Raw genomic sequence first — 27,710 nt, 5'->3', positions numbered from 1 at the left:
TTTGGATCCCTTTTATTTCTCTCTCTTGCCTGATTGCCATGGCTAGGGCTTCCAAGACTATGTTGAATAGGAGTGGTGATAGTGGGCATCCTTGTCTTGTCCCAGATTCATTTATTGGTCTGTTCTAAAGTTTGGTTTGGTTTTTTTAATGTGGATCTGAATGAGGGTGTTGTTTTGAGGTTAGGGGGAAGATGTTCTGCTGGAGACACGTTGGGTATCAGAAAGAACTGCGGGGTTCTGGCCCCTCTGAGGAGCTGAGCTGATTCAGGAGAAAGGGCTATTAGTGCATAAGACAGGAGTGAGCTGAAGACCAAGCGTGTTCTGTGTTGATCTAAAATGAGAAACTCAGGCAGTGAGAGAAGAGGGGAGAAAGGGAGGTGGACAGGCTGGTTGCTCCAAAGACCAGCTAGAGAATGGCCTGGAAGCCTGGAAATCATCACTGCGCTCCCCAAGCAGCAGGGAGAGGGGAAGGCCCTCCCTGGCACCTGTCCCCAGAAACTTTAACCTTTGGGGCTTTATATACTTATAAGATAAATATAGACATTAATCATTTGCTGTCTGGATAGATGTAAACTGTATCACATGTTATGGTCCCTGTTTTAATGGAGTGCAAGGACCACTTGACTTGGGGTCTGAATACTGGAGCTCAGATGGACAGAGGAAGTCATGTGGCCTTTCTGAGCACCGTTTCCTCCTCTGTAAGATAAGACTTTGATCTATAACAATCTGCTTTCCTCTCAAGTTTCTTGCAAGAATTAACTGGAAATACAAGCCTACTTTGTGAAGGACAAGTTCTATAGAAATAGACTGTTACTCCCTGGTGTAACCATGCCTGAAGTAGGCAGTGCCTTGTTCTACACTACCTTAAATGGGAGAGACCTTTTACCAACTGTGGTGTGGCAGCAAGCTGGACAGTCCTCATGCAGGAGGAGGAGTTAACACATCTCCAAGAGGGGCCTTGCATAAAGTCTACAGAAGCCCAGCGACCTCTTCCTAATACAGGATGCTTCACTGATGATCTGTGACCAGGGCAGTGAGGTTGCAATGTTGCCTTCCTTGTGAGGCAGTATGCTGTCTGTCCCTTGCTCTGGCCCACTGGCTGACCCTCCACGTGGCCCTCTGTCATGCCTGCAGTGCACTGGTTCTGCCGCCAGGGGACACGGCAGTGACTGACCCCTGAGGTCCCTATGCAGCCTCTCTTCATAACTCTGCTACAGTTCAAGGATGCAGAACCACATCAACCACACCACACTTTTCATTGACCCTGAAGATCATATATTTACACAGCACCCAAACCACTTCTCCTCACGTGGCAAGCTCTGCCTTTAACCTGCTCTATCAGCCTCTGCAGTCCAGAAAAAGCTCCTGCCTCCCATGGGACCTCTGCTTCTTGGCTTGCCTGTTAAGCATTCAAATTTGCCCTAAAGCTAAGCTCTTCAAGACACATGATTTAAGCTTCTCTTTCAGCTAATTAGATATTGTTCTACAAATTGGGCTGTTCTCTCTGAAAGATGAGCAGCAATTTATTTCCTCTGCCCTCTCCTTAAACTTAAGCTGAACTGTAAAACGTGGCCATTTGATTGTTTAGTCCAATCAGGAGATGATTTTGCAGGAGGAATGGATATCCATCTTCCTGCTAACGCTAAGCTTGTTTGGGCATAATGGCTTAATGGCTGCTGTGAAGATGGTAGAGGCTTTGCTTAGCGCCTCTCATCCTTTTGAAAGGTGGGCTCTACAGTGTTTTATTGTGGTCCATGCATCGACAAGCATCACCTGAATAACCAGTCATTAGTTGCACTAACATACCTTCACCCTTGGGGGAAGACTATTTTTATTATCCCCATCTTACTGATGAGAAAACTGAGGCCCAGGATGTCAGGCTATTTTTCCTAAGCTAATCAAATAGGTAAGTGGAGGAGCCAGGCAGTGAACTCAGCTCTTTGGTCCTCAGATCCCACAGGACTGTATGTTGTCTGGTAAACCCAACATCAATTGAAGAGAGGGAATACAGGATGATACAGTGTTCACACACCGAGATCCACTGAGGATTCTTTTTACAGCTCTTGATAAAGGAACATAGGCCCTCTAAAATGTTCTCTGATGCAAAGGGCTCTTACTCATAGTGGGAAAAAAGACCCTTTCTTGAAATTGTCTCTTTTCCTATACAGGGGGCCGCATCTTCCCTCATCCCCAAGACTGTGCCCAGCATTTGATGAATGGAGACACTCTGAGTGGGGTTTACACCATCTTCCTCAATGGAGAGCTAAGCCAGAAGTTACAGGTGTACTGTGACATGACCACCGACGGGGGTGGCTGGATCGTAAGTACCCACGGCTGTTCTCCGTGATGCCAGCATCCTTGGTGCTTCAGTCCACCTGGCGCAGCCCCTATTGATCCACACTTCACCATCCTCTGGCCATCCTTTCACCCACCCCCTACGTGTCTAACCTGGGGCCCTCCCTTGTCCACAGTGCCCCTTTCTCCACAGTCTGATCATCGGTTTGACCAGGCAGAGGAGGGAATAAGCATATGGAGGCTGCAGTGGCCTGGCCCAGTGAGGGGGCCCCAGGAAAACTGCTCCTTCTGTAGGACAGTTCAGACAGGAGGGTGCCAGGAAAGGGAGTCATGGCTCAGACAGGCCCAGGGGTCCTGCCTGCTGAAGACTGCAGCTATGATGAAGGAAAAGAGGAGGTGACTCCCCTGCAGGAGGTGAATCTCTACAGGGAGGTGACTGGGATCTTTCTATTGGAGGATTGCATATGGCGGAGCAGAGGAGGGGCAGAACATGGATAGCCAGCTCTATTACAAAGGCCACCTCTGTCCCCATCCTTCCCTGGCCTCTCTGGTTCTTCCAGAGCTGTCATAGCCTTCAGGGAGCAGAAGTGGTGCGGAAAGAGCGACACCATTTCCTGTCACCACCCTCCTCCCACATCTAATAGGGCAGTACAGAGAAGGGGAAGGAAGCCTTGTCGATAGCGCCACGTATCAGCGCGGGCCTCCATGCAGATGTCAGAGTTCTGGCAGCCTGGCTCTAAAGCATTAGCTGAGTCAGTGCAGATGGAAACCCAGCCCCTCCACCACCCTCCTGTGGATCCCCACCCACCCCGCCCCCAGCACTAACATACAGCACTGGATTATTCACGGTACAAAATGGATAGCTGTTGAATGGAGTTAAATGGTGGCTGTGCTCATAACAGTCACTCTTGGGAGACGTTTTCTTTTATGTTTCTGACATATTTGTGCCTCTTTCTTAAAGCATAATTGGAAATTGAAGCCGAGGCTGGCGTATCGGAGGTTAAATGAAATTAGCACTTGAGCAGTTCAGAAAGTGAATGATACGCGCTTGCTTTGCCTGTGATAAGCTGATGACAGTTGCTAGCTGATCTGAAGTTGGTTCCTTTCTTTTGGTGAGAAATGCTCTCTGCTGCACTCCGTGGTGCAAAAAGATTAATTTGAGAGCCAAGCCTATTTCCCTGGACTGTTTGGGGGCTTGATATGCATCCTGAATCCTTTCTACATTGCAGGGGTGCAAATTAGTGTCAACATCGCACCCCGGCCTATTCATCAAGAGCCCCCGCACTTCAGAGAAGGGCTCTGAGCACCTCCTGTGCCTGCTGTGCGAGTACTGAGCTCTGTACTGCGGTGGTCCTGAGCCCCTCTGTCATTGCAGATGGAAAACTCAGTCATAGCAATTTTGCTTGTTAGAGTTTATTTTCCTTAGCATTTTTTATTTCTCCCCACTTCCTCTTCACAGGTATTCCAGAGGCGGCAGAATGGCCAAACGGATTTTTTCCGGAAATGGGCTGAGTACCGTGTTGGCTTCGGGAACCTGGAGGACGAGTTTTGGCTGGGTAATGCCTCCTTTTTGTTTCCTTTGGGATGCTGCTCCGGGTTTTTGTCCACCTTTCTCCTCTCTGGGTCCATCTGGGATTATCAGAAACTCTGTGTCTGTGGAGAAGTTGACAGCTTGTGAATTGCTTTCATTACCTCTTGCTCTGTTTGGCTCCACTATTGATCTGTTTTTTTATCTTATTGTGGTGTTTTCCTCTTTGCTCTGTCTCTTCCCATCCTCATTAATAGTCTCTTATGCTGATGGGTCTCGACAGAGGCAACTTTTACAAAGGGAGTGAGCTGCCTGGCGGCGGGGGATGGGGCGTGGGGAGGAACAGGCCCGCTGGCCATCTCTCTGAAGCCAGGCACCAGCCAGCCAGCCTGCGGGTCAGGAGAGAGATGAGGCGGTCACCCGGCCCTAGCTCCTTGGAGAAATGTCGTTACTTGATGTGGGAAAGGGGAAAATGAAAACGGCCTTGAGGTGACTGGCAATTTCCTAGAGGTCTGACGTGAGCGAGAGGTGTAGACTGAGAACCGAGCTGGTGTGAGGAGGCACACACACACCTGACCCGGGCAGACGGCCCTGGGGCCAATCCCAGGGAGCAGCACATTTATTAGTACCTGCATCTCCCTCTTGGCTAGATTTCCACAGTGATTATAAAGGGAGGCAGGGGAAAGGTGAATAATTGTGTTCCGTCTCTGTGGTCCCCTCTCTCTCTCCCCTGTCACTATCTCAGCCAGCCTCACCATCTTTCTCCTGGATGCTCAGCCCACTAACCAGCCTCCCTGCCTCCAGGACCACCCATTGTCCACATGGCCACTAGAATCACCTCCCTCACATCCAGAATCTGAGCAATGGCTAACCCCACTTGTAAAACTTTTCAATGATTCCTCATCACCAGCAGGTGAAGGCCAAACACCTTAGCTGTGGTACAAGGCCGTCTCTAATTAACACCTGTTGGGCCTGCTCCCCGCTACCAGGTACCTCACTCCTCTTCCCTACATCCCCCAACCAACACCACACTCCAAACACTTAGAACCACTAATGTTCCCTCTGCCAGCCAGCTACCCCCACCCCCGTACACCCTGCTGTGTTTCTGTGCATATTCAAAGGCCCAGCTAAGTGCCTCTTGCCCAGAGAACCTCCCCTACCCTTTTTTCTCACCCTTTGTCTATGGGAGAATTGGCTACTCTCTCTTCTGCGGCCCAAATCAATGTCCCTTCTCCTTTCTGTCTCTCTTGACTATACCGTGTAAACTTCTTTCAGGGCTGGGACCAAACTCTATTTACTCTTAACCTCATGGCCTATTACAGTGCTTGGAGATATCAATCAATCAACTGATAAGAAATTACTGAGTATCTATTAGATGCCCAGACCTGTATTTGCTGATGTATATAATAAAAATATAAGATAAAAATCATGTAAAAACATCGAAAGAGAAGTCAGGTGGATAGGAAATTGTCCTTACCTTCTAAGCATTTGCAAGCAGCTGGGGAGACAAGTGGGATGCACAGGAATTCAATGCACCCAGACAGTGCTCATGTCCCCCAGACCTCGGCCACTGCAGCCACGTTCCCAGTTTTTGTCCTGTCTGGGAAATAGCTGAACTGTTCTGCACTTGATTTTTCTATATATCACTTGTTTTTTAAATTACATCTATTGTTTTGTGAAAGAAACTTTGTAGCATCGCCAAAAATGGAAAGCTAGTTATCATGTGCTGTAAATAAAACGGAATCTCAAAAAATAAATGCAACAGAAAGAAAACAATACAAATATTTTTAAATGACAGCTGTGGTTACTGGTGGTGGTGGTGGTGTTTAAATTGAAGATTAGAAGGCGTTGGGTGTCAAATCAAAAGTACTAGATCTAAACTGAGACTGAGAGTTAAAGTTAAGATCAGGGTTAAGGTTTCCCCTTAATCTATTGAGAAAGAGGGAGAATTTGGGAATACCTTTTCCTCCACGTGTTCAAAGTTATTTAGTTCTTATTCCCAAAATACTTCTCGTGTCACCAGAGATGCCATCCCACACTGGGAAACACTGCAATGATCTGTGAGCTACTGACAAGAAAGCCACAGATATTCAGAGCAGAAAGAGTCAGCTTCCTGGAGAAGGCACCAAGGGATGAACAAGAAGAACACAAGGGAAGGGGACAAGAAAGGAGGGAAGGCAGGGATCCTTTCGGCATGTGCAAATGGGACAATGAAGAAACGATCCAACCAGGGCAAAGATGCAGCTCAGGGAGAGAAGAACATGAGGTTAGGTGGGTTGAATGAAGGCATGCTATGGTATCTAAAGTGGGGAAGGGACATTATGACTTAATGCTACAGGTTAAGGAAGCCAGGGAGGGCTCTTAAATAGTGGTGTGTAGTTTGGTGGCAATACTCAGGTGAGGGATAACACTCTGACCCATGGTTTATAGTCTAAGTTGGGTTCCCCAGAAGCAGAACCTGAGACAGGGATTCTTGTTCAAGTGATTTATCGGGAGGTGTGCTCTCAGAAGAGGAATCGGGGGACAGGATAGAGCGGGGGGAAAAGTACAACAATGTGATCTTGGTGGGAGATTAGCTTCAGTGTGATCCTCAGTGAAGGATTGCATGAATTGCTCCCCAGGGTTGGTCCCCAGTGGGTCTAGGGGGCCAGGCTTTTGTACCCCCCATGTCAGACATTGATGGAGGTCTTCCCCGAGCCATGGGGGAGGGGGAGCGTAGCTTCCAGAGTGAAGCAACTCCTGTTTGGTCAAGGGCAATGATCCAAGAAGGAGGCAGCTCTGAGTTCTTGGCTGCTGCAGAATAGTACGTTAGGGGCATCCGGGCAGGGCAGCACCAGGACCCACCACATCCACACAAGCACAAGCCTAGGTTGGCATCCACTTGGCAAACAGCAAATAGCAAGCAGCTTTCGACTTTGTGAGGCTTTAACTCTCAAAAAGGATAGGGAAACAGATCCAGGAGACCCTCAGCCAATCATCTCGCCTCTCTGGACTTCCGCCTCCTTTTCTGCAGAACCAAGAGACTAGCCTGAGTAGTCTCTAAATCCCCTTCCATCTCTGCAGTGTTTAGAATTCTAAATCACGGCGTACACCGATAGACAGCAGATGTCACAGCAAAGCAAGAAGACCCCAGTTCAGTAGGCAGGTAGAAATCAGGACTCAAAGATCACCAGCAATGATCTGGGCTCTGCCTACCTCTGGACTCACAGGGTTTGCACCTTACAAGAATACATCAGACCAAGGGCCTGGGAAGCTTAGAGGTCAAGGAGAGAGTGGGTGAGCGAGCGTAACTGCCGGGGAAGACCAGTGCAAGACACCGCAGGTAGATTAGAGAGAAAGGAACTGAAGTCAGGAGGCAGGTGACAATATTCTCTGACTTGGTTATGGGAGCCTCAGGAGGGCAGGAGGCTGAGAGAAGGAGGGGCAGAGTCATGAAAGGTGGATGAAACCCCCTCCGCAGGCTGCGAGGAGATGGTAGGATGTCCACATAGCCTTGACCCCTAGGGCCCACTCTGCATTCCTCTGATCAATGTTCCTACCTCTTGCTTCCTATCGCTCACACCAAAGGATTCACACCCATGTGATATCTCTTGTCATTTTCAACCAACACCTTGGTTTGGAGTGGGAAACAGTGGGGTCAGGGCCAGGAATCCAGAGGCTCAGGGCTGGTCAGGCACTGGGTCGAGGCTGGATGTCAGGACCCCTGAACTGACCTGTGGTGGGAACTCAGCAGCAGAACTGGGCTGGCTTTTCTGCAGGAGGAAATGCAGAGTCTGGTAGGGGCTGTTTGATAACAACCTGGGAAGAGCCAAAGGCAAAAGCAATCCCTGTACCCCTCCTCTTTCCCAGAACATCTGTTCTGAGGCCACAGTCCCATTTTGCTTCCCATTTCCAAAGCCACTAAGGCTGGGCTCGCTGCATTCTCTGCTTGTCTCCACAGGGCTGGACAACATACACAGGATCACGTCCCAGGGCCACTACGAGCTGCGCGTGGACATGCGGGATGGCCAGGAGGCCGCCTTCGCCTACTACGACAAGTTCTCTGTTGAGGACGGAAGAAGCCTGTACAAACTCCGCATAGGAGGCTACAACGGCACCGCAGGTACCTTGGCCCCGCAGCAGCCCCCGGGGGCGACGGGCGTGCAGCAGGACCAGGACCCCACACTCTCCGCCTGAGCTGCCCTGGGCGGCTGCAGCGCCCACAGACGAGGCGAATTCCCTGCGAGCCCACGAGGAGGGCGGAGGGCTGGGAGCCACTGGCTCTGATCCAGACTGTCCTTAACCGCTCAGGTGACCCGAAATCAATTTCTCAGGACTTCAGTTTCCTCATCTGGAAAATCTCAATAATGATGCCTGCCCTACTTCACAGAGTAGTCAGGGAAAAACTGTGATTAATGGAGTGAAAGTGCATTTAAAGTTGAAAAAAAAAAAGGTACAATGTAAGGGCAAAGGATTGGTTTTCTTGTCTAGATTAATCAATATGGACTCTTATCCAGTGAGAGCATAATCATCCATTGTCTGGATAGAAATCTCCCTTGCAGTGACATCTAGGAAAGCCATCTTCGAACTAATGAGAATAAGACAGATTCCCTGCCCCCCACCATTGAAAATAAGACAGATTCCCTGCCCCCCACCATTCTGAGATGTTCCCCCCCCCTCCATCAGCAGTCATCATAACATCACCAAGGAACAAACAACAGCTCTAAAGGTTCCCCACCGGCCACACTTCTTTTCATTCCTCCACAAGAACCCCAAATCTGGTCACGTTTTCTGTATAGATTTTTATGACATTTCCACTAAGTAGAACAACCACCTTCTATGAGCTGTTGCACGGATAGTTTTATCAGGACATAATATCCACTCTGCTTCTTAGGCTCTGCCAATCTGTTTCCTGGGTTCTCTTATGGCACATTTCATAAAACCTGTTTTTGCCAAGTATTCTGCTTTTTGGAACATGGAGTTATTGGTCCTTTCATTAACTCCAGTTATAGGGCTAAATGCTAGAGTATAAATTTAGCAACATTTGTATGACTCTTGGAATTAAGAAGATCATCAAAGTGTTGCCTTGGCAATCATTGCACCTGCTCAGTTATTTGTCTTCCCAGCCAGGTACTGTTACTCCAATGAGAAGACACTCTTTCCTTTGTTGTTGTTCATATGGGAAATCGTTCCCAGTGGCAACTGGACCTGCCTGAAGTGCCCCAACGAAACACTCTGGGCCTAAAACAGCCATTGAAATGAAGGATATAAAACAAAATGTCAGGCTGAATCGTGTCAAAAATAACCTGGTACCCACCACTCCCTAAGATTAGAATCGTGCCAGTAGAAAAGCAGTTCTTATTTCTCCCAGAGAAGGAGAAGCAAGCCCTCCCACTTCCTGACATGTCCCACCCCTCCCCCCACCTGCCCCAGGCCCGTGCTCTCAGCTGTCTAACCTGGGCCCAGCCGCTGCCCCTGCAGCAGCTCCGCCTCTCTACCCGGCCTCCCGGAGGTCAGAAACTGCTGGACTGCGTTCCATTCCATGTCTCAGAGGCAAGTCCCACCAACGGTTTGGCTAATCATCATAAATTAATTGCAGTCTAACCTCTTATGTCAAATATTCAGTTCATTATCAAAAAGATGAAAAACTAGGCTCATGTAGGCTACCCCCTTCTCTGGGCAACTTCACACAATGGTTGTTCTTTCCAGACCCGAAGGTCTCCAAGGAGGAAGAGCCCATCGTCTCTCTGGCGTCTACTATTGCCCAAGTCCCCGGGCCTTTTTCTTACTTGTCGCTCATTTTCAGTGGCCCTATTGACAACAGTCCATCCCCATGGCTTCTAATTCCAAGTTCAGCCCCTTCTCCGATCTCTGTTATTCTCAAGGCTACAAAAATCTAAGTCTCTAACCAGGACTCTAATTGGATTAGAACCAAAAATTCCAGATCAAGTTACCAATAAAAGGCTGTTGAGTGAGCAACCCCTAAAAGTTCACTGTATGAATTATGAGGACTCAGAATAAGTACAAGACGTGACTTCTGCAAGAACGAAACACCTGTTTAAAAAACAGTCAGTCAGGAAGCAACTCACCACCAAATAAATGGTCCTCACTTCTGGTTTAACGGGCATTCAGAGAAGAGGGAGGTGGGTATTGAAGAGGTCTTCATGAAGGCAGCAGGGTTTGACTGGGATCCCCGTGATAAGGAAACATTCCAGGGAAGGAAACTCCTGGGGGAGAAGTCACAGAAGGAGCCGTTACGTGGAGGGAGGGTAAGTGCAGAGGCCCTGGCTTCCCAGAACAAGGGGTGAAGTCAGAAGGAACAGAAAGAGGATGAGAGAGGAGAGCGGCGCCAGACCCTTAAGGGCCTTAAAACTGAGATGGCAGAGGAGTTCAGTCTTAATATGGTGGGCAGTGGGGAGCCATGGTGGGTCTTGAGTGGCGTAATGGAAGTAGGGCTTTAGGAAAATCAAAGTGACAGCCATAAACAGGATAAAGTAAATCCAAGTGAAGAACAGGGACCGGCTGAAGCTGCTGTACCAATCCTGGTAGGAGATAACAGGGGCCGTGACTGATGTTAGGAATTAAGAGAAAAGTACAAATCTAAACAGCAGTTTGAGAAAGAAAAGCCAAGACTTAGATAGTGTACTGAATATATGAGGTGGATACATGAAGCAGAAATGGGAAGGGGAGCCAGATTTGGGGAGGAGATAAAAACCAACATCACGACCCTATCAAAGACAGCTGCAAGCAACATCAGAGTGGGAGCTGGAGAGAGTTGTTCCAAGGGAGTAAAGAGGGGAACGTCCAGATTACAGAGAGATAAGCAGGAGAAAATGGGAATGTGAGTAGAGACAATATAGTTAAGGAACTGATGGTAAAGAAAGGGTCACTAGACAGTAGGATTAATTCAAGTTTTTTTTAAGACAAAGGATATGAGTATGGCTTAGGGTGAGAGGAGGTGAAATGCTAAAAAAAAAATATATGGAAAAAAGGAAAAAATAAGAAATCTTTTCTGCCTTCTCAGGGAACTGGGAGAAATGGGAAAATGACGTTTTTGGAGACTGGAAGGGGGAAGACGAAAAAGATGGGACAGAAATAATGACATGTTGACTTAGGGCCCAACTGGCCTGAGGGGATCAGCTTCCCCCTAAAATAAAGACCATCCTCCTAAGAGCTAAGTTGGTTTTTTCCATAGTGAAAATTTTTATATTTAGAATTAGCCAGCTGGACTGAGTTTAGATGATTCCAATTTTGTTGGCAACATTCAAAGCATCATAGTCAGGAGCCAGTCGTACATATGCCTTCTTCTCTCCATCAGGCCTGATCAGGGTATTGACCTTAGCCACGTCAATGGTGGCTAAGCCACTTCACAGCCTGTTTGATCTGGTGCTTGCTGGCCTTGACATCCACAATGAACAGAAGTGTGTTGTTGTCTTCTATCTTATTCATAGCTGACTCGGTGGTCAGGGGGAACTGAGGCACTGAGTGGCCACTGTGAGTGTGGGCTCAGAAGGCACAGGATCAGAAATATGACCTCTCTGAGCTTAAGGTGACCTCAGAAGCATCTAAGATGACGTTCATTCAACAGCATGCGTCCCTTCACACCATCTCTAACCACAAATCCTTCCTGAAGTTTGGCCAATAGTTATAAACTAATTAGTTTGATCCCTCACCTCAAATACTCAATTCTATGAGCCCCCTGCACAACATCCCAACAAGACAATACCCAGCCTCTAAGAAGAGAGCTCTCACCATATCTCCAAGTAGTCGATCCCATTTGTAAACAGCTCTAATATTAGGTCATTTCTCTTCATGTATTTAGCCAAAATATGCCTCCTTACAGTCTCTATCTACAGATCCTAACACTTCCCCGAAGAGTTTTCAGCTTTTAGTTTGTTCTTGTTGTTGTTTTGCTCAATAGCCCATCAAATATTTGAAGTCAGTGATCATGGACTTCACCTCCCCCTTCAAGCCTCTTCTTCCCCAAGACACAGCCCCGGTTTTCCCAACCACTTCTCTTCTGACGTGGTTAGGATTTTCTTATCATCCTGCTTCCCATGGATAGGAACTCTAGTTAGCTAATGCCCCTCTTCCCCTGTGGCCCCAAGTCTCGAATGTGGGGTATTGGATATGAGTTGACCAGGCCTGATGAGCCATGGAGAAAACCAGTCTGCACAGTGGTGACCCGGATTGGCCCAAGTCGCCATGGCCCATCCCTATCTTCTCTGAGGCAAAAGGAACCATGACTGTCTGTGTCCCAGTGCTGGCCTGGAGGAAATAGAGGGGGATGGTGAGGTGGAGCTGAGTGGACAGAGTTCTGAGCAGAAGGTCAGGGGAATGAGGCAATGAGCTGGAGAGAGCACCATGGAAGTAGTGGACCTAGGAGGCAGGGGGAGTGAGAGTTCAGTATCTGAGGAGCCAGATGAAACAGAGATGAGTGGAAAGTCTCTTAAGCAGAGGCCAGATTTGTTGGGAATGGGTCAAAAGTTCAGAAAGTCCTGAAAAAAGAATGACAAATTGGACAGCCTCACGATTGTGTCTTTTTTTCCAGGGGACTCCCTCAGCTATCATCAGGGCCGCCCTTTCTCCACCGAGGACAGAGACAATGATGTTGCAGTTACCAACTGTGCCATGTCCTACAAGGGGGCCTGGTGGTACAAGAACTGCCACCGGACCAACCTCAACGGGAAATACGGGGAGTCCAGGCACAGTCAGGTGGGTGGGGCGCTGACGCTGCGTGGCTGACCCAGACCCAGGCACCCCGCCGTCCCTTAGCTTTATGTTTTACATGCACACGTGGGTCTCACACTTCCCTTTTAAAAAGATACACTCAGAGTATTGAGAAAGGGCTATCATAAAGACGACAGTAATGTAGACACTGGGATAAGGGCAGGACAGAGTTGAAGCCAGAGGGAGAGAAGGGGAGCATCTGGACTCAGGAGCTAGAACTCACCCAGAGAAGCCCTGGACCCATCTCATTTCCAGCCAAGACCCATCTCATTTCCTCATCTAGAGAATCCCATGAACAGCTTATCTGTTCTAGAGGCAGTCTTCACAGGCTCAGCTTCATCCAAAGAAGTGTTCCAGGAAGGGAGAAGTAGCAGTATAAACTGGACTGTCTTTCCCCATTAAAGACAAGTCCATAAGCTGGGCTGGTTGATAGCGTGACCAACTGGACCATCTGGGACCTTCTCAGTTTTAGCTCTGAATGGCCAGCAGCCAGGGACACCCCGTAGTCCTGGGCAAACCAAGATGGCTGGTCACCTGAGAGGTGGCAACCACCTGACTCTCCCACCAGGAGCGAGCAAACAGTCATGCTCTTCGAAATGCTTCTTTACTGTTGGGTATTTGAAATCCATCACTAGGTACTGATGCGTGCAAATCCCGAAAGCCAAAACCAGAAAGCCAGCAACAAGGAATGACCTGAAACACATTCCTATTATAGACCCAGGCCACGGACGTGTCCAGAGAGAAAAGCTAGAAAGCCACTCTGCTCTTTTGCCCTTATTGAGAACTCAACCACAGTGCTTCATGTTAATGGAAAATGGCTAAATTCGCATCTTGGATTCCCTGATTTCATCATTCCCCTTCTTTTCAAGCTGGTAGTTCCATTGACGGGGGAAGGGTGATCTGACATCTCATCTTTCTCCTTCAGGGAATCAACTGGTACCACTGGAAAGGCCATGAGTTCTCCATCCCCTTCGTGGAAATGAAGACGCGCCCCTACAACCACCGTCTCACGGCGGGGAGGAAACGGCGGTCCTTGCAGCTCTAAGCAGCGGGCGGCGGCGAGCCAGCTGACCTTTTCTGTCATTTGTTTGTATTTTATAATATGAAACAAGGGGCGGGGGAAATAGTGATGTGCTTTGCAACATATTAAGAGTGTTGGAAGGAAGCAGGATGTAGCAGGAATTGGCTGAGAATCAGCAGCTCATGGTTTCTGCCGCCCCCGGGACTGACCCTCCGCCTCCATGCTCCCTTCTACCCAGTCATCCTTAACCTTCCCCTCTTTTCCTACCAAGGAGGAAAAGTGAGACATTTTCTTAAAAGACCAATTCAAAAGCAAATCCTGGAGTCAGGTTGTCATGGTGACAGGCACGTGCCTTCTTTCCTGCCCTTCTTCCGAGATGCCCTTCACTTTCAGGTATTGTCCTCTGGTCACTGCCTTGGATGGCCGTGTTCTCACCCCGGCTCAGAGAAGAAGCCTCAGCAAGAGAGCTTTGCCAAGAAGCCCCCGCAAAAGGAAACAGATTAACCTCACCCCACCCCAGCAACCCAAGTCCTTCGTAATGGGCCAAAGATTCTCATCTGACACTCTTACTAGTCAAGTATCCTCTGTCACCTGTCAAGAGTAGTGACCTCTTTTCCAGCCAGTCCATCATTGCCCATTTCCATCCTACCCTTCAACCCCCATGGCCCCACACGCCTAACCACTGTTTTGGATTCTAGTTCCCAAGGTGTTGCCTGGCCCTGGCCCTGGGCTGCACAGTAGCTGTGTGCCTGTGGGTTCTAAGTTACTGCCCCTCCCTCGGGTCACATAGACAGCAACTTTCTTTGGCGATAGGAGGGGGAGATAGTTGTGGTCTGTACCAATTTAGGGCCAGGCACTGAGGAAGGCACAGAAGAAGTAGAAATTAGGGCACCTTCCACAAATATTATACATTCCACCGGGGACACAGATCTTACCAAGCTCTGTTTTCTCTGTTTCTCGTCCCATTTGTCATGGATTTTTTTTTCCTTTAATTGCAAACTAAAGGCCTCATTTCTGTCTTCACTAAAGGCTCTCCTTAATGTGGGCAGCGTAATAAGAGTCAGAAGAAGTCCTATGACCGGCCCGCCATTCCCCTGACTGACAACCCTGGGAAGAGGTGGAATTTTAGGGTTTTGGTTTTTAGTTTTCTCCTCTTTTTTGGTCCTGTGAGAAACAGGAGTGACCTCCTTAATGAGGTGAGATCATGAGAAGCCTTTTTCCATCTTCTTTTATTATTCTGCCTTTGAGAGGAAAAATGAAAAGTGCCAGAGGAAATTACATCTAGAAATCCAAAGGTGAACAGGGGAGGAGTGTGGGCCTACCTCCCGTTTTACGAGACGTGCTCTCTTTGCTAGCTTGATTTGATTTTTAAACCCAAGGGAGCTGGAGGCTCTAGGAGCCATGTTCCATCCACTTCTCCAAATCGAATGTCAGCTGCAGCCATCCCTACAGCATGCCCAAATTCCATGTCCAGGCTCCCCAGCTGCCTCCTCCCTTTCCTCTCCTCTTCCTTAAGGCCCTGGTTCTGTTTTCCGTCATGCCCACATTTAGTCAAACTGGGGCATCTCGGGCCTTTCCCAGCCAATCACTGGCTGAGACTGAGAGCTGGCCATTTTCTAATGGAAACCTCCATAGTCTAACCGAGCTCCGTTAACCAGGAAAGGACAATCCCTGGGGCTGATGGTCACACCTCTGACGTTAGGGTGGAGTCAGCTGCCGCTGGCCTTGTTCATGGTTGTGGAGTGGGTGTGACTGGCAAACTGGGGCTGGAAATGGAGGTGGCATTTCCATTTCTCAATTCACCATGGGCTTCAAGAAAGCTAGGAGAAGGAAGAAGAGACAGAAACAATCCTTTCAAGAAACCTGTTAACTAAGTCAGATTTAGCTACAGAGTAGGGCACCAATGAAGCAAGTTGAATGAGGAACCTATGAAGCACCTGGGGATCAAGGCCTAGGCCCACCTCTGCCATTTTGTTGGCTCTGTCACATCGGGAAGTTTGTTTCACCTCTCTGGGCCTCAGTTTCCTCACCTGTTGAATGTTAGCTTCTAACATCCCTTTTAGTTTTGGGAGTCAGTAATGCTAGTCTCTGATCTGAAAACCTCAGTAGAGATTGGCATTGGTGAGAGAGCACAATTAAGTAAGGAAAATTCACCAGAAGCCTTGCTTTATGAAAAAGAGAGAGAGAATGAGAGAGAAAAGAAAGGAAAGAAAGAAAGAAAGGAAAGAAAGGAAAGAAAGAAAGAAAGAAAAAAAGAAAGAAAGAAAGAAAGAAAGAAAGAAAGAAAGAAAGAAAGAAAGAAAGAAAGAAAGAAAGAAAGAAAGAAAGGAAGGAAGGAAGGAGAGAAAGAAAGAGAGAAAGAAAAAGAAAAAGAAAAAGAAAGAGAAAGAAAGAAAGAGAAAGAAAGGGAGGAAGAAAGGAAGAAAGGAGAGAGGGAGGAAAGGAAGAAAGGAGAGAGGGAGGGAAGGAAGGAAGGAAGGAAGGAAGGAAAGAAGGAAGGAAGGAAGGAAAGACTGATTGAGATAGAAGCCATCAGTAAAACACACACACACACACACACACACACACACACACACACACACGAGAAAACATTGCCGAAAAGACTGTGCCAAGTAAGAAGATGAACTCATCTTGTCCATAAAAGCAGAACCCAGGGACCTGGGTGGTGCCAGGACAGCCCACCTCATCAAGGGAACTGAAATGGAAAAAGATTATGAGTCCTCATGTTGCCAATTCAGATGAAAGCCACAAAACATCAGTGGAAACCAAAACCTGCCTTTTATTGGAAAACCATTTTACCCTATGGAACATTTTTATAAATAGTAGCAGCAGCATTGCCTAGAGTCATTTTAAAGAATTTTTAAAGCAAGAAAGGAACTTCAAAGATTAGCTCACCCAACCTTCTATAAAAGGACCTCTAGATTCCTTTTATTAAATAGAGTGATTTTTCTCACAAGCTTTCACCATTTTTTGAGAGACACGGTGCCCCATTATCTCCCCAAGGCCCGTGGTCAGCTTGACTTAAAGCTTCGTAACTGGACTCACTGATTCCTGCTCATCCTGTTCCTCTGAGCACATGTGCTCTTCTCAACAGTGCAGCTGGGAAGCAATACTCGCAAAGCACTCACCCTCAGCACACCAAAGGTGGTGTGGACCCAACTCACAGGCAGTTTGACTGCAGACATACTAGGATGTGTATTTACAAAAACAAAAAGACAAAAAACCCTACCAGTGTCAGCAGTAGACTCACAGCCGAGACCCAAGATCCAGATAGTTTATTGTTATTGCATTTCCCCATCAGACGAAGATAATTTTGAACATAGTAAACTCACATTCTCTAGGGTTATCTTCTGGAAGGTGAAGGGAGTGGACATAAAGGGGCAGGAGAAGGGATGATAGATCTGTGAAAAACTCCTGTGAGCCTTTAGGCAGATTTAACTGGAGGAGGGAGACTTGCTAAGTGTGACCACAAGGTGGCGTTTACAACCCCCAGTCACCTCCTGATGGTGGGGCTGAGGACAGTGAGTGGTGCCTCCAGGTTTTCAGAACTCGCACCAAACCAGGACCCAGGAAAACTGGCCAGCTGACTTGCATAGGAGGTTGATTTGCAAGAGAAACAACAACAAAAATGGCAGCAAGAAAATGCAAAGCAAATTTCTACAAATAGTTGAATCCACCCTACCCTTCACCTGCCAGCTCCCCCCACTCCACCATTCATAAAGTGCTCAGACACCCAACACCTGTTCCCTCCCATCTGGGAGCCAACCAGCTCTCTACACAGGGAAGCTGTTATTTCAAAGACAAACCTGAAGAACCACAGTTGCCAATGAGCTCAATGCCATACCAAACAATCCTTAACCACATTTTATACTTTAAAAATCCAGTCCCAGAACAGAGCTGTAGATTAAGGGACAAAAGGTCATTATGAAATCATTTCAAAGAGCTCTTTTAAAAGCCTCCGTTGAGAAGGGGTTTGTGAGTTTCTCTTTGTCCCCTCCCCTAGCGGATAAATGGAACCTGTGAGAACAGTGGATGCACTGAGCTGAGGGGGTTGAAGCTGACTAGCTGGTGGCCTGGATTAGCAAATACTCCTGGGGCATGAAAATATTTTTCCTTCTCTTTTTTAATCTCCACCCAGAATTTCAGGAAAGCTGGAGCCACTTACTCAGGATAAGTGTTTTTCTGCGGCTTGCTTTCTTATCACCAGACTCCTCTTCAATCTAATCCCTTATTTTCATTTTTTCCCTCCAAGGGGGGGCCCTCTACTTGCTTCTCACTGTCCACTCTTAAAACTTGGATAAGGAACTTCGGGAAGATACACACTTCGGTTCAGCTTTAATACTCCCCAGAGGGTGGGGTAATATGTTTTCACTTGCCTCCAACTTGCCAAGGCTGGAAGGAGGGCCTTGGGATCTCGGGGGCCTGGAGTGAATCTGTGGCGTTTGGGAGGCTGCCTCCAGTACAAGGCTCCAGGTACCAGGAGCAGCTGACACGGCCCTGCCTGGCCCCCCGGGGGGGCGTCCGCTTTCCTCCTGGGAACAGCTGAGAGGTTCTCTGCTCGGAGGAAAGGTGAGTCACAGGGCTGGCTTCTAGATTGCGCCTGTGGCCTCTCTCTGGCTGTACCTCAGGGTCCCTTGGCCAAGATTGACTAAATGCTTCCCCAAACTTCTGTTTCTTCCATAACCCAACCCCGCACAGATGGGACAAGTTTTCCTTCAACAATACTGGAACATTTTGAACCACCAGGCCAAATGAGCACTCGTAGACCAAGTGAAAACCTCTAAAATCAAGGAAGGGAAAAACTCTAGGATGCTTAAGAGGCTGTGCTCTTGTAGATTTGGGTCCAGTTTGAGAGAATGGCTCTGGTTCATCCTAATTGTAGCCACACTGGATTTCCTTATGTCCGTTCTGGGTTCTTCAAGCCTTGAGAAACAGCTGGGAAGAAAAATAAAATACAAAATACAAAATAATATAAAAAACAAGCTAATAAATCACTGGAGACTAAAAGCAAGCCTTCTCCAGATGTCTCATAGTTAGAAAAAAAAGGCAGAGACCAGGTGAGAGGGGCCATGGTAAAAGCACCAGCATCAGATTGTTGAGTTCTGGCCCCCAGCCCCCACCTGAGCTCCTGTGAGCTCACCCGCTTCACCCGGGGCCTTCCCTGCACCGAAACTGAGAAGCAGCAGGGCTTGCTCTGCTCCTCCAGTCTGCCTGGACTTCTTTTCTTCACCGCGGCCACAAGCCTGGTTTGCCATCTCCAGCACTTCTGATTAATTTTTCAAGGTCGCCCTTTGCCTGAAGCATGACTTCACTGCACCTGCAGCGCTTCATTGTCCAAATGTCCTCGGCAGACCTCGCCATCTTTGGACAGTGTTGCATTTTCTCCAAACCGGAAATCCTCCCTCCTTCCTCACGCTTAATAAGGCTGTTGCAGAGCATCCAAATAGCACAGCTCTTGTTCCTTAGAAAAACCCGGCCCACTGTTAACTTAATAAAACAGCTCCACATTGTCGGCTGTGAGGCTGGGCTGATGCTATATTTCCAGTTCATTTAACCCTTTTGGTTTCAGGGGCTCAGCTCTCCCACGTACTGGCATTGGGCTCACTGGCACCAGGGGTTCATGGGAGGCAATGCAAACACCCCGGGAGGCCTGGGACACCAAAGCCACAAGAGAGGGTTTGGGTCCAGATGCGTGGCCAGGAGGCAAATGGGTAGATGAGAACTACTGTTTTCTTTTCATCACCAGTTTGGCAGCCCCTAGAGAGACCCTGTGTTGCTTTTTAGCGTCCTGTCCTGAACACTAGTGTGCTCAACACTGACTCCAAAAGGCAAACGTTGGGAACCTTCAGAGCTGGAAGGGACTCAAGCTCATCGGACCCATCCCTCTCACTTCCTACTCCAGCAAACGGAGGCCCAGAGAGGTCAGGCAACTTGCCCACGTTCGCACAGCTAATTAGTAACAGAGCTGAGATCAGACCTGGCATAGGCTTTTTAATTTTCCTCTCCTCATGTGAAGACTAAGAGAAGTGGTATTTATTGCACACCTACTATTTTCCAGATACTGTGCTAGGAGCTTGACATCTATTACCTTGCTAAATTCTCACCACACGCTGGCTCAAGTTTAACCATTTTACAGATGAGAGGACGGAGGCACAGGAAGGTTAAGTAACATGCCCAACGTCACACAGCACTAAGCAGAGCCGTGATTGGAAGCTGTTTGTCTAATTCTAAAGCTCTTGCTTTTGCTGCTTCATGAGCTGCCACCCATTCTCTTTACTCAGCCGAGTGGCCACCAGCTTGGATTTAATCATGTTCTCACCAAGGGGCTTCTCATACACTTCCTCTCTCCTCTCTGTCTTTTAAAGAAATGGAGTTCTTGCATTGTTTGGGCCACATACTCCAGGGAACCTTCAACCTCACCAACAGGAGTCAGAAATATCCTGGCAACTTTTTCCTTTTTTTTTTTTCCCCTAATTTGGGAGGTGAAGGAGAGGGTCACAGAGGGTTGGGAGGGGAAGATAAACAAAGCAAACACCATATCCCGCACCCGACTCCTTGGAGAATATGCAGCCTCTTTCCTACCCAATATTAGAAGTGTGGGCGATTCCAGAGTCATTCTCCTCCAACTGAGGCAGACGAGGTAGCCAGGATTGGGGAGGGAGCGGGGAGGTCACAGAGTATGCATGGTGCATGTCCCTGGCATGTCAGTTTACTCCTGAATTTGGGAGGAAAAGGATTATATTATTTTCAGACCAATGCAGATGGCATCAAATGCAGAAAGCCCATGACTTTTTTAGGCTAAAATCTGCAGGTCGTATAGACTGATTTGGGCTCCCACCTTCCAGACTCTCAGGGGTACAAAGACTGCCCTGGTCCCCTGCAGGGACATATCAGTGGACATCTTTGAGGAATGCGGCTAGAAGAAGGCAGGAGACCGATTAATTTTGTTTATTCCCTGGTATCTTTTCCCCTCTCCTGGCCTGCTCCCATCTCCCATGGGCAGGGGGACTCAAAGGACAGTGGCTCTAATCTCAGCTCTGTTTGCTCCTTTGGGAAATTTAGAAGGACATAGCACTTGGTCACTTGTATTTTTCCCTGCCAGGCCCAAACTCCAGAAATAAACCCCGTTTCCATATTTGAACAACATTTATATGTAAAGGAATAGATCTCCTGGGAGAGAATTCTGCATTTTATGGCCCTCTTCCATGTGGGGCTGCTTGGGCAGAAGTGACACCTCTGTGTTAGATGCAGCAGACACCAAAAATGTCAGCCCAGAAAGAGGTCCCCTACCAGCTCCCTGTCCCCACTCACGCCCTTTCTGGTGCCTGGACTCCGCCACAGTCCCACAGACTCAACATTCAGAATCTACACGAGTTACTGCTGACACACAGACCACCTTCCTATTATTCACACACATCCGTCCGATCGTTCCAACACAGATACACTCCAGGCCCACAGGCGTTCCCAGGTACCCCACGCAAGTCACCGTGACTTTGAGGGAGCCGTTATCAGGGGCTCGGCAGCTGGGACCCACCCTGGTGGACTCTAGGCGGTTGTTCTGAGAAATCCTACACAACAAATCCTCCCGTCCCTCCGAATCTGAGTTTGTTGTTTTAACCTTTAACAGCCTTTTCAGGTAAAAATAACAAAGACCAATTTACTGACTTTGTAGCTACCATGTGCTTGGAAAAGCATTTACTTAAAAGAAAGACTGGAAGGAAGGGAAAAGATGAGAAGAAATGGAGTACATACTCCTCAGGCGATGCACATTTCAATGAACTAAATGAAAAATAAAAATAGACAGAGGAAGGGAGAGGACAGACCAGCTTTCCCCCTCCCTCCCCGGCACTGTAGCTCAAAGACTGGAATCTCCGCTTGTTAACCATTGTTAACTAGTATTTTTAGTCCTGGTTGCTTTTAGCCTCTGTATAGTTCCTTTTTTAAACACATTTTCTATACGTTAATAAAAGATCCTGATGGAACAATGTGCCTCTTCTAGTCCCTGGGGGATCCTGGGGGCGTGCCTTTCTCCCTGACTGGCCGGCTTTCTCCTCCTGTCCTCCCCTCAGCGTTTACCCATCACTTCTGCCAACATGTCTTCCCTGAATCACCTTTTTTGGATAATGAAAGGGTTGCTGGACGCAATTCCATCATGTGTGTGTGTGTGCGTGTGGTGTGTAGGCTTCCCCACATCAACAAACAATCCTTGGACACTATCAACCCAGAGACAGAGTCAGGTAAAGGGCTCAGTCCCACAAGAACCCCTCCGCTTCAGACTCCAGTCACAAGCCCAGGTTGTCGCTTCCGCTTCTGAACAACCGGCTACAAACTGGAGATTCCAGCAACCCCCTCCTTGGGTTTGATTAATTTGCTAGAACGGCTCACAGAACCCAGAGAAACATCTTACTTACTAGCCCGTTGGTTTGTTATAACGGGATGCAACTCAGGAACAGCCAGATGGCAGAGATGCGTAGGGCAAGGCGTGGGGAAAGGGGCACGGAGCGTTCATGCCCTCTCCAGGTGCACCGCTCTCACCAGCTCTCCATCTGTTCACCAACCTGGAAGCTCTCCAAACTCTGTCCTTTTAGGTTTTTATCACCTAGTTATGACTGATTAAATCACTGGCCATTGGTGACTGTTCCAGCCTCCAGCCCCTCTCCCTTCCCTAGAGGTCAGGGGTGGGACTGAAAGTTCCAACCCTCTAATCCCGGGGTTGGTTCCCTTGGCAGCCAGCCCCCATCCCTAAGAGCTTTCAAAAATCACCTCATTCACATAACAAAGACACCTTTATCACTTCTCGACATTTGGGAATTCCAAGGGTTTGGGGAGCTGTGAGCCAGGACCAGTAGATAAAGACAAAGACATATTTACTATAAATCAAAACAGCACAGGCAGGCTGTGTTCATTCTGTGTCAGAGACGCCATCTCTGTCCCTTGCCTCCCCATTCTCTCATTATATCCTTGCTATCTCTACCCACCCCCAACCCTTCTCCCAATCTCCTCCTTTCTCCTTTTTTTCCTGGCTCTCTCTTCCTTCCCTAGATCCCACTCACTTTGAATTCTCCATCTCACCCTTTCATCATCAGAAAAGGTCACTGATGGGTGGCAGCCCCTGCCGGATGCTTCAGTATCCCCTGGACTGGTCCTGTCTGTGGTTTTGAGCCCCTGATTAGCCACAAAGACTGACCCATGCCCTGTGCGGCTCCGTCAACCCTGGAGTGCCCAGTGGTAGGCAGATCTCCAAGACTCTTTGCCATCTATGGGCACTACTGGAGATATTTAACAGGCCCCACTCACTGAGCCTGCCGACCACGGCTCAGTCAGTCTCCAGCTCCCAGGACCACCTGCCTCTCAGACTTGGTCACCTGGGATAACACTCTCCCTTTCTCTCCCTTGAAAATGGACCCAGTGCACATTGTAAGATCAACTCTAAACTCCAGGTGACATTAGGTGAGACCCAGCCAGGTAACAGCCCCAAGAGGAGGGTCATGAGGGAAACTTCCATCCAGCTCCGTTCCACAGGCACACAGAGCCAGGAAGTACAGAGATAACCGCGACAGGGCAGAAGGTACCACAGACCCAGACGGGCGCCTTCCCAGCTGGACGGGGCAGGGAGATCAACCTGGCTGGGCCTTAGGACAACAGGAATTATCCAAGGGGGAAAGCAGAGCGGGGAACAGCATGAATAGGGGTCAGATGGCACAAAACAGCATCACCTGTAGGAGCAGGGCCAGGAGTGGCGGAGCATGCATGTTTGCCTGGCTGTCTGGGGCCCTGAGCAGAGTCTGATGACAGAGCTTCCCACAGGGACAGACCGAGCACTGTGAAATCCCATGGCCAACAGGGAGAAACTTCCCCCCACATCCCCATTAAAAGGGAGACAGAGTGAGTACTTTAAAAGAGGGACAGAATCCCAGCCTTGGAAATCTTTTTTTTTTTTTTTTTTTTTTAAGGTTCCTTTCTCCTGGACCTTCCTGGGCACCAGCAGGCCTCAACTCTGGGGCCATGTGAGAAACAGGGACAAAATCCCAGCCTCTATTCACATGACAATCTTCCATGGAAGGCGCCCTACATGCACAGGGGGCAGAACACTTTTCTTAGTCTTTCCTTGTGTCTTATTTCCTAAAAAAAAAAAAAAAATTCCATAATATCAGACAGGAAAGGCCCTTAAAAAAAAAAAAAGCCACATTTCCTGGACCTATTTTAAATAAGCCACCCTGGAAACCCATACCTCAGAATTGTGTCACCAGAGGAGTGACCTTCCCCCCTGTCCCCTGAATCTCATCCTGCAAGGTGTCTGGGAAAAGCAAACGAAAGGGCTATGATGGAACTTAAAGAAATCTCAGTAATTTGTATTTATCCCTGAGGTGGCTGAATGCTAACAATATGTTCTAACTTAAATGAGTATAATTCACCCATTGCTTAAGACCTCTGGGTGCATTTATAACCATTTGAACACAGATTTAATCATCTCTGTGCCGTGGGGACGAAGAACTGCCACGGGTAAAATTAAAAGTGGATTATTAAGCAAGAGAAACGTTCGCAGCACTAGTAATCAGGGCCATTAGCAAGGACCCGACCCAAACACAGCAGCGTCTTCTCTCCGTAACAACCCCAGTGGCCCACGGGCACACGCCTCAGGAGGGACCTCTTTACCAGTCAGTCAGCAGCAGGGCATCATCGTGGAATCAGGGCCCAAGGGGCCTGCATCTCTCCTCTCAGGTGAGATCTGTGCAATCTTCTCCACTGCCCAGGCTTTCAAGGAACATGCGTTTGACACGTAGAGCCACACATAACTGCATCTCTTATCCCTCTTCCTTCATCCCACCATCTGCATTCAGGGAGCACCGCTCATGGACCAGACCCAACGCTGGCCCAGAGTGTGCCGAGATGAAAGGGCTGGCCCCCCTTGAAGAGATTTAGTCTCCTTTTTGCCTCTTCCCATCCACTTGTACCAAACTCCCTACTCCCCCAACCGATACTCCACACATATGTGAGTGAAGCCCCTCACTTCAAAGGATTTTAAAATGAAATAGAGTCAGTTTTCCAAATTTACGTTTATGTGTTCATGAGGGACTGGAAGGTGTTATACAGTAAAAGAATTCAGCTAATTAGGATGAGGGCTGTCATTTCAATATTGACTATATATATACATATATGTGTATGTGTGTGTGTGTGTATGTGTATATATATATATATATTTAACATATATATATATTAACTCAGACACATTTCAAATGCTTCAAACACTAAGAAAAATAGCAATTAAGGAACTTCTTAGATCCAAAAAGCTAACAGAAACTTCTCAAAGGATTGATTACTACAGAGTCTTCCTTGGGAGGGTGGAGGGGGAAAAGGGCAGCAGACAAGGTTCTGGTACTTTCAGATGAGGATGGCCTTTGGTGCCTTGAGTAAGAATTGCCAAGATCAGAGATGACTCCTGAACACTCATTCATAGCTTGTGTAAAAGCTTCGGGTCTGCTCTTTATGACAAACCATAAGCCCGTTAGAGGTTTCTGGGAAATGAGTATAAATTACAAGAAATGCAATGGCAATTATGAAAATTCAATACACTAGCTGTACAGGAAATTTAAAGATCCAAGGAAAACAGAGAGAACTCTGAGGGAATGTGTACATTATGTCTGGGTGCAGGCAATACCCAGCGTGATTTGTGACCCACACTCACTTTTTATGACTTTTTCCCCCACATAAATAAAACCCAGAGTAATAACCAAAACTTGTATTTACAATCAAAGCCCCACTGAAACAGTGGGCAGCAGTGACTACCTGCATTGCTATTAAAGGTAGCTCGGCTGGCTTGCTGGCATGGAGGAGTGAGGGATCACTGGAGAGGTCCAGATGGAACCACCTGACTTCCCACCCTTCCCCCAACCCCATCAGGTGCCATTCAAAGACCCTGAGAGCATTTATGTAAATCTAATTTTTGACACTCCAACCACCCCAAAGAAATGACCTGAATTTTATCTCAGTTTGAAATGTCCATGCTTGCTATCGGGCGTTTCAATACAGCCATGATATTGACATTTTGGTCAGATAATTCTTTGTTGCAGGGAGCTGTCTTGTGCCTTGTAGAATATTTAGCAGGATTTCTGGCTTCTACCCACCAAATTCCAGTAGGACCACCACCCCCTCTTAGCTGTAACAGCCAAAAATATCTCCAGACATTGCCAAATGCCCCCTGGGGGGCAAAATCACCCTCAATTGACAGCCCTGGATAGGGAGATTTATCAGAAACAGAGTATGGCTTCAATCCAGACTTCATTAAAGCAATATTTTCAGAAGCTTCAGCCAGCCCATTTCAGTCCAAAAGAAAAAGAGCCCCCCAGTTGAACACTGCTATAGGTTTTCTATTGAATTTCTTGTTATATAATTTATAAGTGTCTGAAAAGCATATATCTGTGTTTTATTTTAGTTTCATTTTGCTGGAATTACTCTGGATATTTTTGCGGCATGAGATTAGATTCCAAGGTAGGAAGCAGAATTTGTAAGGTGGTGCTTACAGAAAATGAGACCTACAGTGGTTCAGTTTGTCACGGCTCTCCAGGAATCAATTAAGTTTCAAATCTAGGGTCGCTAGTAAATTAGACCTTTGGCTCTGTTGCTCCACCTGAGGGACAATAATAGGCGGGATTGATTGTCTAAGATCCCCAAATACCTCACAATCTCATATGTCCTAAAGGTTTCTTAAGGAAAAAAGAAATCAAGGGAAAGTTAGGCAGCAAAGATAGGAGGAAGGGCAGGCTTTGTCCCCAGATTCTGCCCAGGTCTAGGATTCTGGCCAAGTAAACAAAGACGGCCAGTGTCACTGCCCATGCTCCCCGGGAGGATGTGGATATCAAAGTCACCTGCCCAAGAGGGCGCTCTGTGGTGTTAGGGAAAGCAAAGGGCTAACCAGAACCCCAGCCAGGGAAAACCTTAACTGTGTCACAAGAATAGAAGTGGAGTAAAAGGGAAGAGTAGATAGTGGTCCATGGAAGAAATCTCCTGCAGCCTCAGCATGTGGCAGAGACACACACCTGCCCCTACCCTTTCCCCAGCTCACCATCCTAAACAAGCTCTTCCAGACACAGGAAGGTGGGAGGGGTGCAAGGAAGGATGCCATTTTGACTTCCAGCTTTTTCAGAGAAGTCACCACGTTGATTTTTCTTTCCTAGTGTCTCAGCCATGCCTGTGGGGCCACTTGGCCTGGCTTTGTGCTTAGAAAAAGCAATCACCATAGCAGATCTTTGTAATGTTACATTACTTGTAAAGGTCATCTAGGATTAAGAGAAGATCAACATGCAAGTGTGACTGGCAGCTCTCTTGGTCATATGGGACAGGTCTGGTTCGTTCTCTCAAGGAAATCTGATGAGGTCCCCTTCCTGCAGGGGCATGTTCAGCCACAGAGCTCACAGAAAGAGAGGAAAATTGGGGGTTCACATCTTGATGCCAAAGGAAACATACTGCTCTCCATCATGACCTTTTTCACCACAATCCTCTTTCAGAAGCAGCTCAAAAAGTGCCTCTCCCAGTAGGGTCTGGCTTTATCAGATTTCCAGACCATATGCTCCTCTTCCAAGACCAGGCCACTCCGAAGAGTCAGCCCTCCAGTTTGGCAGAGTAGAGAGTGTAATTTCTTTCCAAAGGCTTGGAGGGGACTGGGAAGGGACTTGTGAAGTACCAATGAGACGAGCATTCCCTTAATCTGTGGGATCCTTGAGGGAAGAGCCTGGGTTTTCCATTTCTAATCCCCAAATTGAGCCCCAGCCCTCTGGATGAATTCAACATGGAATTGATGTAAATTGAATCAAATAAATCCCATCTTTTGTCTATAAAAGAGTCTCAGTTAACAACTTCAGATATGTTAACATTCAGGACAGATCCCAAAATAGCATACTTGGAGACCATCTGAGGAACAGAGGGAAGAATGCTGGACATTAGGACAAAGGCCTATGTGATCAAACCGTTTCTGCCACTCACTGGTAACATGCCCCCATGGTAAGTCCTCTTGCGTCTCTGAAGCTTAGTGTCCTTATCTCTAAAATGGGAACAAGAACACAGTCCTTCCTACTTCACAGACTGCCATGCGGGGCAAACTTGAAAATGTGCAGAAAGTGCTTTCAAGTAAGTGTCCTCATGACTGGCACTGCGCTACCC

The 27,710-nt window shown here is 47.8% G+C and overlaps 1 protein-coding gene across 1 annotated transcript in view; it reads left to right on the top strand.

Annotated features, from left to right (window-relative positions):
* Nucleotides 1-15,729, top strand: part of TNR (tenascin R) — an 80,939-nt gene extending 65,210 nt beyond the window's left edge. The window contains exons 17-21 of the mRNA XM_010954893.3: nucleotides 2,169-2,320; nucleotides 3,755-3,851; nucleotides 7,764-7,925; nucleotides 12,354-12,517; nucleotides 13,458-15,729. Of these exons, the coding sequence (XP_010953195.2) occupies nucleotides 2,169-2,320; nucleotides 3,755-3,851; nucleotides 7,764-7,925; nucleotides 12,354-12,517; nucleotides 13,458-13,577 (695 nt within the window). The 3' untranslated portion in view covers nucleotides 13,578-15,729. The remainder of the gene's footprint in view (nucleotides 1-2,168; nucleotides 2,321-3,754; nucleotides 3,852-7,763; nucleotides 7,926-12,353; nucleotides 12,518-13,457) is intronic.
* Nucleotides 15,730-27,710: the final 11,981 nt, after the last annotated feature.

Source organism: Camelus bactrianus, chromosome 21 (genome assembly GCF_048773025.1).
Source record: "Camelus bactrianus isolate YW-2024 breed Bactrian camel chromosome 21, ASM4877302v1, whole genome shotgun sequence".
Classification (NCBI taxonomy): Eukaryota; Metazoa; Chordata; class Mammalia; order Artiodactyla; family Camelidae; genus Camelus; species Camelus bactrianus.
This window is presented reverse-complemented; position numbering and strand designations above follow the sequence as displayed.